At 39.9% G+C, this 15638-nt stretch overlaps 2 protein-coding genes across 2 annotated transcripts; both read left to right on the top strand.

Annotated features, from left to right (window-relative positions):
• Positions 1-685: 685 nt before the first annotated feature.
• On the top strand, positions 686-7894 carry LOC125728402 (interferon-induced protein with tetratricopeptide repeats 1B-like). Its single transcript, XM_049005407.1, has 4 exons — positions 686-832; positions 1065-1419; positions 5962-6199; positions 7881-7894. Exons 1-4 carry the CDS (start codon positions 828-830, stop codon positions 7892-7894), a joined length of 612 nt encoding a protein of 203 aa, XP_048861364.1. The 5' UTR covers positions 686-827.
• A 3485-nt stretch (positions 7895-11379) lies between these two features.
• On the top strand, positions 11380-13247 carry LOC125728400 (interferon-induced protein with tetratricopeptide repeats 1B-like). Its single transcript, XM_049005404.1, has 2 exons — positions 11380-11487; positions 11813-13247. Exons 1-2 carry the CDS (start codon positions 11483-11485, stop codon positions 13245-13247), a joined length of 1440 nt encoding a protein of 479 aa, XP_048861361.1. The 5' UTR covers positions 11380-11482.
• Positions 13248-15638: the final 2391 nt, after the last annotated feature.

Genomic DNA, 15638 nt, shown 5'->3' with positions numbered 1-15638 from the left:
ATACTTTAAACAATCTGAGAGTGACGTCTCCACATTTGCAATGAATGAATGATGTCGTTGGTATCTAATTGACCGTCTGTCTATAACCATAACCACTTAATCCCAACAAGGGTAGCAGGGAGACTAAAACTTATTCTGGGAACAAGGGGCGCAGGTGGGAACCAACCTGCCAAACACCACAGGGCACACACACGCACACAACCACAGGGCCACCTTAGAATTGCTAATTAACCTACCGTGCACGCTTTTGGACCATGTAGGAAACCGGAGGCCCCAGCAGAAACCCACATGAACCCGGGGAGTGTAACGCAGGCTACATTGCAAAATGATGGTATCAAAAGAGGAAAGGTGTCTGTAAAGCATTCTTGGGATTCCTGTTTGTTACCTGCGTAAAACGAAAACTTAAGCGTAAATGGAAACTGTTCGATGTGACTTTGGCTACTTCGATTCATTTTTATTCACTTGCCTGGTTTATTTCATTTCTCCCACAATATCTACCCAAATAAACATTTGACTGAAAATATGTTAAAAGGACAGGATTTTTTTTTTTTTTTTACGATTTCAGAGGAAACATTGTAGCCAATGTGTGACTGAAACAAAAGGGAAACGAAAAGTATTCTGTAAGTTTCGTTTCTGCTAGAAGTAAACAGAAATATTTGCTTTGTTTTTTAAAGCACTGCGTCATAGTCACTCCTGTTTTAAAGCGATGTGTCATAGTCACTCCTATCTCATGTATATAAAACCGACAGCATTTTATCAGATCGGAACCGATGATATCAACAACACACCGAGGTCAAGATTGGCATTAACAGCTTTATTTTGCTGCGATGGCGTAAGTATAATGGGGTAGAGTTTTCTGTGTTATCGGACTTGTATAGACGACTGATCAATTATTTCAATAACAATAACAATGGAAAATGCAAAAATGTTAGTTTCATATTTTGCACCTAGTAGTTTCAACAGGAAATATTAAGTAAATACACTGCTGTAATATAGCAGCTGGGTTGTTAACCAGTGTAACGGACAATAATACTGTTTTTCGTTTCCTTACAATGCTGCTGTAGGTTGAACCAGGAAGCTGCACTAAGAGAAAAACTTAATCAGCTTCAGTGCCACTTCACCTGGGGTCTCCGGGAAGAGGACACTGATCTCAGTGACCTGCAAAATAGACTGGAGGATGATATCAATTTCAGTTCACCTGATCAAGCCGGGGGCAAGCACTTATTTAGCTTTTTGGCTTTTGTGAATTATTTGCAAGACCAGCCAGAAAAAGCACTCGCTAACTTGGCAAAGGCTGAAGACCACATTCGTAAACACAACGAAGAATGCGAGAAGATGCTCATTGTAACATATGGAAACTTTGCATGGCTGTACTACCACTTGAACGACCATGTAAAATCCATGAGTTATCTGGAGAAGGTGGAAGATATTAAGCAGCGATTTCCAACTCCTCCTCCTACTGCATTTCATGCGGAAGTCTACGGAGAGATGGGATGGACCTTCCTCAGGTATTCTAGGACATACCACGAGAATGCTAAAGAGTGCTTTGAGGAAGCCTTGAAAGAGTATCCAGACAATCCTGACTGGAACTGTGGTTATGCTACAGCGCTGTACCGGGTTGAATCTGAGAGCAACACAACTGCAGATTCACCAGCTGGTATACGGCTAAGGCGTGCCTTAGAGCTGAGCCCTGGGGATTCTTATATCATGGCGCTTTTGGGTCTAAAACTAGCTGAATCTGGGAGATTGAATGAGGCAGAGGAATTGATTGAAAGAGCTCTCATGATTTCACCAGACAAACCCCCCAAAAACATCGCAAAGTTTTTCAGAAAACATGGATCTATGGATAAGGCCATAGACCTTTTGAAGCGAGCCCTTGAAGAATCACCCAATTCAGCCTTTAGTCATCATCAAATTGCTGCCTGCTATAGGGATAAAAGAATCAACTTGTGCAAAAATGGAGGGGAAAACAACAATAGAGAAGAGGTTGAACACCTTCTCCTACTTGCCATCCATCATTGTGAGATGGCCATTGAGATGAGGCCCTCCTTCATTATTGCCAGGATAGATCTAGCACTTCTACATGCAGAGAAGAGAAACCTTACCAAAGCAGAGGAGCTGTTTCAGGAAGCATTTCAGGTGGCCAGAGAGATAAATCTCAACCTGCAAGATGTTCATAAATGTTATGGTGACTTCCAGCTGTATAACAAGAGATCAGAGTCTCTGGCCATAGAGCATTACATGAAAGGGTGTCAAATTCGGAGAGATAACAGAGTAGGGGAGCAGTGTGTTCAGAAATTGGAAATGATAGCAAAGAGGCGCATTGACAGGAATCCGAGTGATGGGGAAGCTTTTGGGATTCTGGGATATGTTAATAAGCTAAGGGGTGACAAGCTTCAAGCCATAGAGTGCTATGAGATAGCTCTTTTACATAGCCCAGGGAACGGTGAGTTTCTCACAGCTCTCTGTGAGCTTCGGCTTTCTCTGCACTAGTCGCTGGCCATGTTTACCACTACCTGTGCTCACTCTCTGTAACTCTTTGCACAAGACCTCCATACTAGGCACCATTATGGACTCTCTCCTCATTTTGTATATCTCTCATAACACTAAAGGTCATCAGAAACATCAGTAAACGAGGCTTGGGCAGGATGCCTGATGCGTTGCCACCAGAGAATGTTCCAGGTTTGATATTACAGGCCTAGAAGAAGCTGACCTCATCAAATGAAGCCTCAAATTACTCACACAGCCAGTCTTGGGCTCCGCCCTCCAAGCTAAGACTGTAAGTCCACAAAAAGTTTTTACACAGCAGTGAACATGAGTGACAAGTTATAAAATCTGAAATGCAAAGGAGCCTCTCTTGGAGCCGATGGTCAAAAAGACGATCGCTGAAATCTAAAGGTGCTCCAGACCTGGGAAACGGCAAACCTGCATAATTCCTGAAATCAATGCATTAGTGAACGCAATTGGATGCTGGGATACATTTATCAAGTAAAAACTATGAAAGGTCCAACTGTACAATGCTATGCAGTGGCTCTATTACATGATCATGCAAATGGAGAGCTGGGAAGCTGGTGTGAGCTTATAATTTGAATAGCTGATATTTAAAGTGTTTAACATTGTGTAATCATTATCAAAATTTTTATCATTCAGTATATTAATGTGTATTCGATTTCTTGAGTTTTATTTTATGTTACAGGCATATAACATGCATTATCTTTGTAACTATTTTACTGTACACAAACCATCAGTCTCAAAGTGTCATATAATCTAAACCAATCAGTAGCTATTGTGGAAAATGATTTTTTCATCATACACACACACACACACACACACATACAAAAACTTTACATAAAATGGGAAAAATCCACTCCAAATTGAGGGGAAACACATTATATTAAATAAAAAGATTTAATAAAAAGATATGATTCACTTTGGAAATTAACTCTTCTTATGTAACTGAATATTTGTTAGGGGGCACAAAAGAGCGAATGAAAAAATGGGAATGGCATTGGTTGTGCGACAAGTTTAGCGTTATGTTAAGTATAGCATTTATGTATTTATTTATATATGTATGTCTAAACCAATACCGTATGACACTATTAATTTGAATCACACTCCAATGTGAATGAAACAATCTATTCTAATGACTTGTTGCTTGATTTTAATGGCTTGGTATTGCTATTGTCACGATCTTCAAATAAACATTTCAATGACATCTAAAAACGTTTTTTAAATGATCATTTTAAATACAACATATTGTTGTGAGCTTGTTTCGTACAAAATGTGCCCCAAAACACAGCCCAACTTTTTCTATTTAAAAATGTATACATTTATTATGAATTACAAATGCATTTAAATTAAGTTAAATATTGTTCCATGACAGATTTTTTTCCTCTCCAGTATTCAAATCCCACTGGGGTGATGCAATATTCTAAACGGCGTTAATTCCCACTTCAGGGGAAACGAAACTTGTTCTGTTAATCTGGCTTTTGCAAATATTTATTTTGGATTTAAATTAACCGGATGCGTTGTAGTCACTCCTGTGTCATTTAAGTAAGACCGACAGCGTTTTGTCAGACCGAAAAGGACGTTATCAACGACACACCGAAGTCGGGTTTTACACTAACAGCTTTATCTTGCTGCAATGGCGTAAGTATATACTGCGACCGTTCATTAATTTCAATAAGAATAACAATACAAAATGAAAAATATTAGTTTCATATTAATTGCACATATAAAATAAACATTTACAGAGAATATCTTTGATGTTTTGACAGGATGTTTTGACTAACTGTTTTGAGTTTGAAATGCATGGTCTGTTGTTGGTATGACAGCAGAATCTAATTATATTATAGTTTTTTTAAGATTATATTTAGCATAAGTGTTTCTATAAGTGTACTTGTGACTAATGGCTTGAATTGCAAAACTATGGTACTATGAAAAAGAGGAAAGCCTGCGTAAGAAAACAAGCGTAAATAGAAACTGTTCAATAAATGAACAGTTTACACCACAAACACGCGAGTAATGTCTTGCAACGTCAATAGGCGATAGGAATGTTTCGGCTCCATGATAATCTAGTGACCAACCATCGTATATGTGGTCTGTTATTGACCAAAATGTTACGCAGCGCATAACTATATATTTGAGGTGAGAAAAATGACAAGACCTATATTTGTTAATTTTATCATACATAGTGATTATTGTAGGTTGCATTGATATTTTTTACTACTGGAGTGTCAGAAACAGAAGAGAAGACATGTATTTAGTTCATGAACATTCCACAAACCCAGTCTGTCACCATCAGGTGCTTTTTTTTGGTTGCTATGGGACTGTCAAACAAATATCAAATGTCATATCATGTTTACTGCTTACATGCACAGCAGCTGAAAAGACCCTGCAAAGGCAATCTGGTGAGATTTGGGTGTAACACCGGCTACATTGGAAAATGATGGTATCAAAAGAGGAAAGGTGTCTGTAAAGCATTCTTGGGATTCCTGTTTGGTTACCTGCGTAAAACGAAAACTTAAGCGTAAATGGAAACTGTTCAATGTGACTTCGGCTACTTCAATTCATAGTATGTTACTCATAGTCAGAGTTAAATATGTTTTCATAATAAAAAATTACATGTTTAGTGAGTACAACATGTATGCATTTTGATTGCAAATAACACAAAGAGGGTTGTATTCTAAAGAGGTCTCAGATTTGCATTAAGTCTTGTTTTCATTAGTTGGCTATATATTCTAGAGATTTACATCTAACTTTGCATACAGTGGTATTTAGGTTTTTCACTAGCAATGTAGCAAGCAATGTAGCAAGCAATGTAGCAAGCAATGTAGCAAGCAATGTAGCAAGCAATGTAGCCAATGTGCGACTTTTGAAACAAAAGGAAAACGAAAGGTTAGTTTGGTTTTGCTAAAAGCAAACAGCAATATTTGCTTTGTTTTTTAAAAGGATCCATCCTAGTTACTCCCGTCTCATGTATTTAAAACCAACAGCATTTTATGAGACTGGATATACCTCTGTGATAAAGCAACTGGGTTGTTAAACGAGTTTGGCACATTACTGACAATAATACTGTTTCTCGTTTGCCAACAATGCTGCTGTAGGTTGAACCAGGAAGCTTCACTAAAAAGAAAACTTATTCAGCTTCAGTGCCACTTCACCTGGGGTCTCCGGAAAGAGGACACTGACCTCAGTGAGTTGCAAAATAGACTGGAGGATGATGTCAGTTTCAGTTCACCTGATCAAGCTGGGGACAAACACTTACTTAGCTTTTTGGCTTTTGTGAATTATTTGCAAGACCAGCCAGAAGAAGCACTCGCTAACTTGGCAAAGGCTGAAGACCACATTCGTAAACACAATGAAGAATGCGAGAAGATGCTCATTGTAACATATGGAAACTTTGCATGGCTGTACTACCACTTGAACGACCATGTAAAATCTATGAGTTATCTGGAGAAGGTGGAAGATATTAGGCAGCGATTTCCAACACAGTCTCCTACTGCTTTTCATGCGGAAGTCTACGGAGAAATGGGATGGACCTTCCTCATGTATTCTAGGATGTACCACGAGAAAGCTAAAGAGTGCTTTGAGAAAGCCTTGAAAGAGTATCCAGACAATCCTGACTGGAACTGTGGTTATGCTACAGCGCTGTACCGGGCTGAATATGAGAGCAACACAACTGCAGATTCACCAGCTGGTAAACAGCTAAGGCATGCCTTAGAGCTGAGCCCTGGGGATTCTTATATCATGGCACTTTTGGGTCTAAAACTAGCTGAATCTGGGAGATTGAATGAGGCAGAGGAATTGATTGAAAGAGCTCTCATGATTTCACCAGACAAACCCCACATCATACGTTATGTGGCAAAGTTTTTCAGAGAACATGGATCTATGGATAAGGCCATAGACCTTTTGAAGCTTGCCCTTGAAAAAACACCCAATTCAGCCTTTCTTCATCATCAAATTGCTGCCTGCTATAGGAATAGAAGATTCAACTTGCGCAGAAATCGAGGGGAAAACAACAATAGAGAAGAGGTTGAACACCTTCTCCTACTTGCCATCCATCATTGTGAGAAGGCTATTGAGATGAAGTCCTCCTTCATTTATGCCTTGATAGATCTAGCTCTTTTACATGCAGAGAAGAGAAACCTCACCAAAGCAGAGGAGCTGTTTCAGGAAGCATTTCAGGTGGCCAGAGCAAAAAATGACAACTTGCAAAATGTCCATAAATGTTATGGTGACTTCCAGCTGTATAACGAAGGATCAGAGTCTCTGGCCATAAAGCATTACATGAAAGGGTGTGAAATTCAGAAAGATAGCAAAGTGTGTGAGAAGTGTGTTAAGAAATTGGAAATGATAGCAAAGAGGCGCATTGACAGGAATCCGAGTGATGGGGAAGCTTTTGGGATTCTGGGATATGTTAATAAGCTAAGGGGTGACAAGCTTCAAGCCATAGAGTGCTATGAGAAAGCTCTTTTACATAGCCCAGGGAACGGTGAGTTTCTCACAGCTCTCTGTGACCTTCGGCTTTCTCTGCACTAGTCGCTTGCCATGTTTACCACTACCTGTGCTCACTCTCTGTAACTCTTTGCACAAGACCTCCATACTAGGCACCATTATGGTTTCTCTCCTCATTTGCATATCTCACATAGCACTCAAGGTCATCTGAAGCATTGTTAAGCCTCATCAAATAAAGCCTCAAATTACTCACACAGCCAGTCTTGGGCTCCGCCCTCCAAGCTAAAACTGTAAGTCCACAAAAAGTTTTTACACAGCAGGGAACATGAGTGACAAGTTATAAAATCTGAAATGCAAAGAAGCCTCTCTTGGAGCCGATGGACCTGGGATACGGCAAACCTGCATAATTCCTGAAATCAATGCATTAGTGAATGCAATTGGATGCTGGGATACATTTATCAAGTAAAAACTATCAAAGGTCAAACTGTACAATGCTATGCAATGGCTCTGTTACATGATCTTGCAAATTGAGAGCTGGGAAGCTGGTGTGATCTTATAATTTGAATATCTGATATTTAAAGTGTTTAAAATTGTGTAATCATTATCTTAATTAATATACTGAATGGCAGAAATTATTCAATTGATTATATTTTATTATATGTTAGAGGTATATAACATGCATTATCTTTATAATCATTTTGATGGTTTGTGTACAATCAGTCTCAGAGTTTCAGTTCAAACCAATCAGTAGCTATTATGAAAAATACATTATCAGCATATAGACAAAAAACTTTAAGTAAAATGAAAAAAATGCACTGCACACCAAATTCGGGGAAATAAATTGTATAATTTAAAAAGCCATACTTTTTATAGCATATTCTGGTGATGTATGATTTTCTGTAACTGTCTGTTTAACTTATTAGGTTCAAATGCATAACTTCTATTTACAGCAGGCACGATGTTTATTAAAAGTGCAACTGCAAACACATGTAAACAACAAGATTTCACTGTTAGACCATTTTGGGCATCACTGCCCTGAGCTTTTCTCTGGCTTTTCCCTCCATCTTTGGCCCTTACTTGCGCTTTTCGCCGTCTTGGAGGACTGCAGTTCGTTTTCGCAGAAATAGATACGACTCGCTTTGGAAACGAACTCTTCATAAGTCACTGAATATATGTTAGGGGGCACAAAATAGTGAAAAACATCAGAATATCCTTGTGACATTACAGTTATTTATAGCAGTTTTGATGTTGTTCTGGTTTTTTCCTTCCCCACCAATCAGGAGTCAGGAGCCGCTTGTGTAGATCTTCAGATTCAGTCTTCATTGCAACAATGAAGTTACAACCAAGGCCGGACACTTAAAGTGTGTCCAGTACTGTTTTACACCAATTTTTATACATTATCTTATTGTGTAACAATATCTCGTCACTTAAGCATCATCATTCCCTCAACCATTCACCGTCGTTGTTTTCTCCCTTGGTCCACACCCCTAGATGATAAGTTTGTCAATCATCTCTTTGACTGGTTGGTGCCTCGGGTCAACATAATGGTGGCCTGACCATCTCTGCTCAGTTTTTTTAAATACCCAGCCGTGAACTTTTGGTGAACTCAGGCGAATCCCTTCCTTCAGTAGCAAACCGTGGCAGCGTCTGCTTGTTGCACATCGTCTGGCTAGAGGGTTAATAATATATTTGTCCTTCAACATAGTGATAAGCTGCAGCACCAATAAAGTACATATCCATACATCGAAGGCTAACAAAATAGCTAGCAGATACAGAAACTTCTAAGCTGACACAAGGTGCTAATTCATACTTGTTTTTCGTCACGTTGTGCACAGCAGTAATTGGTCTGCATTCTCTGAAGGTCACAAGGTCACTCTCTGCACGGTTTACATCAGCTTCTTAACAGAGTCCTAATGATTACATTCTCTATGCGTTATGAAGTGCTAAATAATATTACATAATATCTCACTACTTTCATTGTAAAGCAGACGTCGGTTTACATCAGCTTCTTAATAGAGTCGTACAATGTACAATGGGACAATACATGAATGTGTTCATAACTTTAAAACTAGACAAGACAGGCACATCTAATGAAGTGTGCTTTGATCAGTGGACTACAGGGAACAATGCACACCTCTTGGAGTTTTAGATTATTTTTGTCTGTAATAGTTATTAATTAAGGGGGCGGCATGGTGGTGCAGTGGTTAGCACTGTTGCCTCACACCTCTGGGACCCGGGTTCGAATCTCCGCCTGGGTTACATGTGTGTGGAGTTTGCATGTTCTCCCCATGTCGTCGTGGGGTTTCCTCCGGGTACTCCGGTTTCCCCCCACAGTCCAAAAACATGCTGAGGCTACTTGGACTTACTAAATTGCCCATAGGAATGCATGTGAGAGTGCATGGTGTGTGAGTGTGCCCTGCGATGGGCTGGCCCCCCATCCTGGGTTGTTCCCAGCCTCGTGCCCATTGCTTCCGGGATAGGCTCCGGACCTCCCGCGACCCAGTAGGATAAGCGGTTTGGAAAATGGATGGATGGATGGATAGTTATTAATTATTATACTGCATCCATTTAAAGTGCAATGGGGCAACACCCTAAGGGGTTAACAGCTCTGAAACCAAATGAGACAGGCATGTCCTATGAAGTGTGCTTTGATTAGAGGAACCTGGGGGATAATGCACACCTCCTACATTTTCAGAACAACTTTCTAACAGTTATTAATTAATACATTGTATGCATATTACATGCCATTGGGGCAACACACTAATGTCACGCCCATCCAGGTGGGACCTAGTTACGGAAGGCGATCTTCCGTTGATTATCTCAGCGTCATAAGCAGATCAGACGCGACTCCCGGTGCAAAGTATTGTTGCCGATGTTGTGGAACACTACCGAGCGCTTACTTGTCTCTCATCTCTCCCCATTTCCCATCCTGCTCCGTCTTGCCTGCCTCGTCCGTCCATCCCTCCGGTCCCGTCCTCGTCAACCCGGCCTGCTGATCGTCTTTCTGTCCCTTCCATGTCTGTAGGATTGACTCGACCGGCGATTGACCTCTGGCTTGTCCCACGACCACGATTCTTGTCTCCCGATTTGGCTCTGTTGCTTGTGTCCTTAATAAACCTGCTACGTATCCGCAATCAGGGATCCGCTTGCTTTTTGCCTCCGTCGCATAACGACTAAAACTTAATGCTAATGTGTTAAATGTGATGAAACACGTGATCAAGCAATTCAGCGGCAGTACATTTGCTTTGTCCCACAGTGGACTGCTTAAATCACACCTTACAACTAATTTATGGGTTAATATTGTTATCGATTAACTGTCAATATGTATGAGATGGAGCAATAGCATGTAATATGGATACAATGTAATAATGATAACTGTTAGAGAAAAAGTGATCTTGAACATCCAAGGGGTGTGGAGCAGAGGGACCTTATCAATCAGACTTGTTGATCATCAGCACGTATAATATATGTGAGGCAAATACAGTGTAAATCATAAATCAAATTTCATATAGTTCATATTAAAACAAGGTGTGAATACAGTATTTTTCACTAAATCCTAGACTTAGTGACAGGCCGATAAATCTTCATGAAGCTTTTGAGACGTTCCCCACACGTACTGGGCCGCAACGTCTTTGGAGGCTTCAAACCTATATTTTAAGCCTAGGGGGACACCTAGTGGACTTGAGAATGTACAGCAATACTTTAAACAATCTGAGAGTGACGTCTCCACATTTGCAATGAATGAATGATGTCGTTGGTATCTAATTGACCGTCTGTCTATAACCATAACCACTTAATCCCAACAGGGGTAGCAGGGAGACTAGAACTTATTCTGGGAACAAGGGGCACAGGTGGGAACCAACCTGCCAAACACCACAGGGCACACACATGCACACAACCACAGGGCCACCTTAGAATTGCCAATTAACCTACCGTGCACGCTTTTGGACCATGGAGAAAACCGGAGGCCCCAGCAGAAACCCACATGAACCCGGGGAGTGTAACACAGGCTACATTGCAAAATGATGGTATCAAAAGAGGAAAGGTGTCTGTAAAGCATTCTTGGGATTGCTGTTTGGTTACCTGCGTAAAACGAAAACTTAAGCGTAAATGGAAACTGTTCGATGTGACTTTGGCTACTTTGATTCATTTTTATTCACTTGCCTGGTTTATTTAATTTCTCCCACAATATCTACCCAAATAAACATTTGACTGAAAATATGTTAAAAGGACATGATTTTTATTTTTTTTTTTTACGATTTCAGAGGAAACATTGTAGCCAATGTGTGACTGAAACAAAAGGGAAACGAAAGGTATTCTGTAAGTTTTGTTTCTGCTAGAAATAAACAGAAATATTTGCTTTGTTTTTTAAAGCACTGCGTCATAGTCACTCCTGTTTTAAAGGGATGTGTCATAGTTACTCTTATCTCATGTACATAAAACCGACAGCATTTTCAGACCGAAACTGACAATATCAACAACACACCGAGGTCAAGATTGGCATTAACAGCTTTATTTTGCTGAAATGGCGTAAGTATAATGGGGTAGAGTTTTCTGTGTTATCGGACTTGTATAGACGACTGATCAATTATTTCAATAACAATAACAATGCAAAATACAAAAATGTTTTTCATATTTTGCACCTATAAGATATAGGTCTGTGTACAGAGAATAATAGGCCTAGTTTTAATGTATGGACAGAAAGTTTTGACTAAATATAAAAATGTGAATAGATTAATAGTAGTTTCAACAGGAAATATTAAGTAAATATACTGCTGTAATATAGCAGCTGGGTTGTTAAACCAGTGTTACTGACAATAGTACTGTTTCTCGTTACCTTACAATGCTGCTGTAGGTTGAACCAGGAAGCTGCACTAAGAGAAAAACTTATTCAGCTTCAGTGCCACTTCACCTGGGCTCTCGGGAAAGAGGGCACTGACCTCAGTGACCTGAAAATTAGACTGGAAAATGATATTAATTTCAGTTCAGCTGATCAAGCCGGGGACAAACACTTATTCAGCTTTTTGGCTTTTCTGAACTATTTGCAAGACCAGCCAGAAGAAGCACTTGCTAACTTGGCAAAGGCTGAAGACCACATTCGTAAACACAACAAAGAATGTGAGAAAATGCTCATTGTAACATATGGAAACTTTGCATGGCTGTACTACCACTTGAACGACCATGTAAAATCTATGAGTTATCTGGAGAAGGTGGAAGATATTAGGCAGCGATTTCCAACACAGTCTCCTACTGCTTTTCATGCGGAAGTCTACGGAGAGATGGGATGGACCTTCCTCATGTATTCTAGGATATACCACAAGAAAGCTAAAGAGTGCTTTGAGAAAGCCTTGAAAGAGTATCCAGACAATCCTGACTGGAACTGTGGTTATGCTACAGCGCTGTACCGGGTTGAATTTGAGAGCAACACAACTGCAAATTCACCAGCTGGTAAACAGCTAAGGCGTGCCTTAGAGCTGAGCCCTGGGGATTCTTATATCATGGCACTTTTGGGTCTAAAACTAGCTGAATCTGGGAGATTGAATGAAGCAGAGGAATTGATTAAAAGAGCTCTCATGATTTCACCAGACAAACCCCACATCATACGTTATGTGGCAAAGTTTTTCAGAAGATATGGATCTATGGATAAAGCCATATACCTTGTGAGGCTTGCCCTTGAAAAAACACCCAATTCAGCCTTTCTTCATCATCAAATTGCAACCTGCTATAGGAATAAAAGAATCAACTTGTGCAGAAATAGAGGGGAAAACGTTAATAGAGAAGAGGTTGAATATCTTCTCCGACTTGCCATCTGTCATTGTGAGAAGGCTATTGAGATAAAGTCCTCCTTCGTTACTGCCGTGATAGATCTAGCTTTTTTACATGTAGAGAAGAGAAATCTTCCCAAAGCAGAGGAGCTGTTTCAGGAAGCATTTCAGGTGGCCAGAGAGAAAAATATCAACCTGCAAAATGTCCATCAATGTTATGGTGACTTCCAGCTGTTTAACAAAAGATCAGAGTCTCTGGCCATAGAGCATTACATGAAAGGGTGTCAAATTCAGAAAGATAACACAGTGGGTAAGAAGTGTGTTAAGAAATTGAAAATGATAGCAAAGAGGCGCATTGACTGGAATCCGAGTGATGGGGAAGCTTTTGGGATTCTGGGATATGTTAATAAGCTAAGGGGTGACAAGCTTCAAGCCATAGAGTGCTATGAGAAAGCTCTTTTACATAGTCCAGGGAACGGTGAGTTTCTCACAGCTCTCTGTGAGCTTCGGCTTTCTCTGCACTAGTCGCTGGCCATGTTTACCACTACCTGTGCTCACTCTCTGTAACTCTTTGCACAAGACCTCCATACTAGGCACCATTATGGACTCTCTCCTCATTTGTATATCTCACATAACACTAAAGGTCATCAGAAACATCAGTAAACGAGGCTTGGGCAGGATGCCTGATGCGTTGCCACCAGAGAATGTTCCAGGTTTGATATTACAGGCCTAGAAGAAGCTGACCTCATCAAATGAAGCCTCAAATTACTCACACAGCCAGTCTTGGGCTCTGCCCTCCAAGCTAAGACTGTAAGTCCACAAAAAGTTTTTACACAGCAGTGAACATGAGTGACAAGTTATAAAATCTGAAATGCAAAGGAGCCTCTCTTGGAGCCGATGGTCAAAAAGACGATCGCTGAAATCTAAAGGTGCTCCAGACCTGGGAAACAGCAAACCTGCATAATTCCTGAAATCAATGCATTAGTGAACGCAATTGGATGCTGGGATACATTTATCAAGTAAAAACTATGAAAGGTCCAACTGTACAATGCTATGCAGTGGCTCTATTACATGATCATGCAAATGGAGAGCTGGGAAGCTGGTGTGAGCTTATAATTTGAATATCTGATATTTAAAGTGTTTAACATTTTGCAACCATTATCTTAATTATTATACTGAATGGCGGAAATTATTTCATTGATTATATTTTATGTTAGAGGTATATAACATGCATTATCTTTATAATAATTTTGATGGTTTGTGTACAATCAGTCTCAGAGTTTCAGTTCAAACCAATTAGCAGCTATTATGGAAAAATACATTTTCAGCATATAGACAAAAAACTTTAAATAAAATGAAAAAAATGCACTGCACACCAAATTCGGGGAAATAAATTGTATAATTTACAAACCCATACTTTTATAGCATATTCTGGTGATGTATGATTTTCTGTAACTGTCTGTTTAACTTATTAGGTTCAAATGCATAACTTCTATTTACAGCAGGCACGATGTTTATTAAAAGTGCAACTGCAAACACATGTAAACAACAAGATTTGACTGTTAGACCATTTTGGGCATCACTGCCCTGAGCTTTTCTCTGGCTTTTCCCTCCATCTTTGGCCCTTACTTGCGCTTTTCGCCGTCTTGGAGGACTGCAGTTCGTTTTGGCAGAAATAGATACGACTCGCTTTGGAAACGAACTCTTCATAAGTCACTGAATATATGTTAGGGGGCACAAAATAGTGAAAAACATCAGAATATCCTTGTGACATTACAGTTATTTATAGCAGTTTTGATGTTGTTCTGGTTTTTTCCTTCCCCACCAATCAGGAGTCAGGAGCCGCTTGTGTAGATCTTCAGATTCAGTCTTCATTGCAACAATGAAGTTACAACCAAGGCCGGACACTTAAAGTGTGTCCAGTACTGTTTTACACCAATTTTTATACATTATCTTATTGTGTAACAATATCTCGTCACTTAAGCATCATCATTCCCTCAACCATTCACCGTCGTTGTTTTCTCCCTTGGTCCACACCCCTAGATGATAAGTTTGTCAATCATCTCTTTGACTGGTTGGTGCTTTGGCTCAACATAATGGTGGCGTGACCATCTCTACTCGGTTTTTTTCAATACCCAGCCGTGAACTTTTGGTGAACTCAGGCGAATCCCTTCCTTCAGTAGCAAACCTTGGCAGCGTCTGCTTGTTGCACAGCGTCTGGCTAGAGGGTTAATAATATATTTGTCCTTCGACATAGTGATAAGCTGCAGCACTAATAAAGTACATATCCATACATCGAAGGCTAACAAAATAGCTAACAGATACAGAAACTCCTAAGCCGACACAAGGTGCTAATTCATACTTGTTTTTCGTCACGTTGTGCAGAGCAGTAATTGGTCTGCATTCTCTGAAGGTCACAAGGTCACTCTCTGCACGGTTTACATCAGCTTCTTAACAGAGTCCTAATGATTACATTCTCTATGCGTTACGAAGTGCTAAATAATATTACATAATATCTCACTACTTTCATTGTAAAACAGACGTCGGTTTACATCAGCTTCTTAATAGAGTCGTACAATGTGCAATGGGACAATACATGAATGCGTTCATAACTTTAAAACTAGACAAGACAGGCACATCTAGTGAAGTGTGCTTTGATCAGTGGACTACAGGGAACAATGCAGACCTCTTGGAGTTTTAGATTATTTTTGTCTGTAATAGTTATTAATTATTATACTGCATCCATTTAAAGTGCAATGGGGCAACACCCTAAGGGGTTAACAGCTCTGAAACCAAATGAGACAGGCATGTCCTATGAAGTGTGCTTTGATTAGAGGAACCTGGGGGATAATGCACACCTCCTACATTTTCAGAACAACTTTCTAACAGTTATTAATTAATACATTGTATGCATAT

The sequence above is a fragment of the Brienomyrus brachyistius genome, unplaced genomic scaffold (genome assembly GCF_023856365.1).
Source record: "Brienomyrus brachyistius isolate T26 unplaced genomic scaffold, BBRACH_0.4 scaffold277, whole genome shotgun sequence".
Taxonomy (NCBI): Eukaryota; Metazoa; Chordata; class Actinopteri; order Osteoglossiformes; family Mormyridae; genus Brienomyrus; species Brienomyrus brachyistius.
This window is presented reverse-complemented; position numbering and strand designations above follow the sequence as displayed.